Source organism: Sinocyclocheilus grahami, unplaced genomic scaffold, assembly GCF_001515645.1.
Source record: "Sinocyclocheilus grahami isolate Dianchi unplaced genomic scaffold, SAMN03320097.WGS_v1.1 scaffold33142.1, whole genome shotgun sequence".
NCBI lineage: Eukaryota > Metazoa > Chordata > Actinopteri > Cypriniformes > Cyprinidae > Sinocyclocheilus > Sinocyclocheilus grahami.
In genome coordinates, this window is record NW_015521758.1 from 1 (window position 1) to 1776 (window position 1776).

The following is a 1776-nucleotide window of genomic DNA, read 5'->3' on the forward strand; positions in this document are numbered from 1 at the left end:
AAAAAAATAACATTACCATATTATCACAAGATGTTTTAAACGGATGTCAGAGTACTGGTGCAATATAGAGTGCATTTTTTGGGGGGGATAATATCCTGCATACCCATAGCACCGGTGCCATAGACCCGGGCGGGCTTCAGGGATCTCTCAGCTCTGGAATACTTTGCTGCTGCCACCATCTTCATGGACTTGGTGATCTTCTGGATGTTCTTGATGGACTTCAGCCGAATGGTGACTGGCGAGAGAGAAAAAATTAAACAATGGTCAGAAACGTCATACAATTGTCTGTTAGGTATAATAACATCGCCGCAAAACAAATATTAGCAAGATATAAATAATATTAACTAGAACAAAACCGGCATTTGTAAAGATATTAATGTTAGCTGACCTTTTATAAAGCTAAATTAAACTTTACTTACTGTCCTTCAAGGTAGCCATGTTCCTGACCTGCCCACTGCAAGAGACGTTTTATAGAAGTTAAGCTCATCCACAAATAAACACAATATAATAACTCTCAGGTCAATGAAGTATTAATAAATATGACAGCAACTGAAGTTTCACTGAAAGTAATGCATAGTACCCTGGAAACCCACACTGCTGTTTACAGCACTACAGAACGGTTTCCATACAAACAGTTCAGAACTCAGAAAGATAACTTGATTAAATATGTGGAGTCAGCAGCGTATTGCTATTAAATAACCATAATAAACATGGAAAAGTCAAGTCGCGCGCTGTCATTCGCTTAAGAACACTGCGGCCTAAAGTTCACCGCGTCCTTGTTCAACAACATCCGCGTTTCATTGACCAACTGACACAATTTAGTCTCATTACTTATAAACGCATATTTACAGAAAATGATGTATTCAACAAGTCAATAAATTCCTACCATTGTGGGAGGAACACCGCCGCGCTGGTCCTGGCGAACATGTTCAATTCAACGAAGGTCAGAGCAGCCGGTCTGCGCAGGCGCAGATAAAGCGCAGAAAGACGTTCTCGTCGCAATCTCGCGATAGTTGAGGTACACACGGATCAGTGACCAACCACGCATGTTAGCAAAGCGAGGGATCCGCGTCACAACGCAAGACAGAGTGGGAAGTGTTGAGACACTGGAACTGTTATTATTTTTCATTAAATCTTGATTTTTTTGGGACTGATTAAAATGGGGAAAGCTGATTTTCTAAGTCCTAAAGCGATTGGAAACCGAATTAAAGCCAAAGGCCTTCAGAAACTGCGCTGGTATTGTCAGATGTGTCAGAAACAGTGTAGAGACGAAGTAAGTTTATGTGAACGTGTGGCATGTGTAGATGAATTAATTCGATTTTTTTCTTATCTAATTTTAGGTATGAATAAAAGTACTACTTAGTCTGTTTTAATTTTCCCATATTTTGTATATGTCTTTTATTGCCTCTATAGCTAAACAGCATTATTGGATATCTTAGGCCATGTTACAAAACTTTTGCTGCCTTTCTAGATTTCTTGTTTGGTTATAATATGTCATATGTGTCTTGCAACATGCTAAATGATTAAATGAAAACTTAATAAGCTACCAACGCCGTAGACCGTCTTAAAAACAAGCGACCTCCCAATGTACTCAGCAATGACTGTGTTGGGTATCATTGTCTTAAAACCTAGTTAGACAGCATTGTGGGTCAACATATGAGCCTATCTGAGTTTGAGCAATATAGGTTGTGTGTCAAAACCAGACTTTGGCAATATTGTCAGCTAACATGATCTCTCTGGATTGCAGAATGGGTTTAAGTGTCACTGCATGTCTGA

At 39.3% G+C, this 1776-nt stretch overlaps 1 protein-coding gene across 1 annotated transcript; it reads right to left on the bottom strand.

Annotated features, from left to right (window-relative positions):
• Positions 1 to 55: 55 nt before the first annotated feature.
• On the bottom strand, positions 56 to 994 carry LOC107580421 (ATP synthase subunit gamma, mitochondrial-like; the record flags this gene model as incomplete). Its single annotated transcript, XM_016266131.1, has 3 exons — positions 887 to 994; positions 420 to 454; positions 56 to 235 (listed from the first exon to the last, which is right to left on the bottom strand). Coding segments are annotated over exons 1-3 (256 nt in total), but the record flags the coding sequence as incomplete, so codon positions are not given.
• Positions 995 to 1776: the final 782 nt, after the last annotated feature.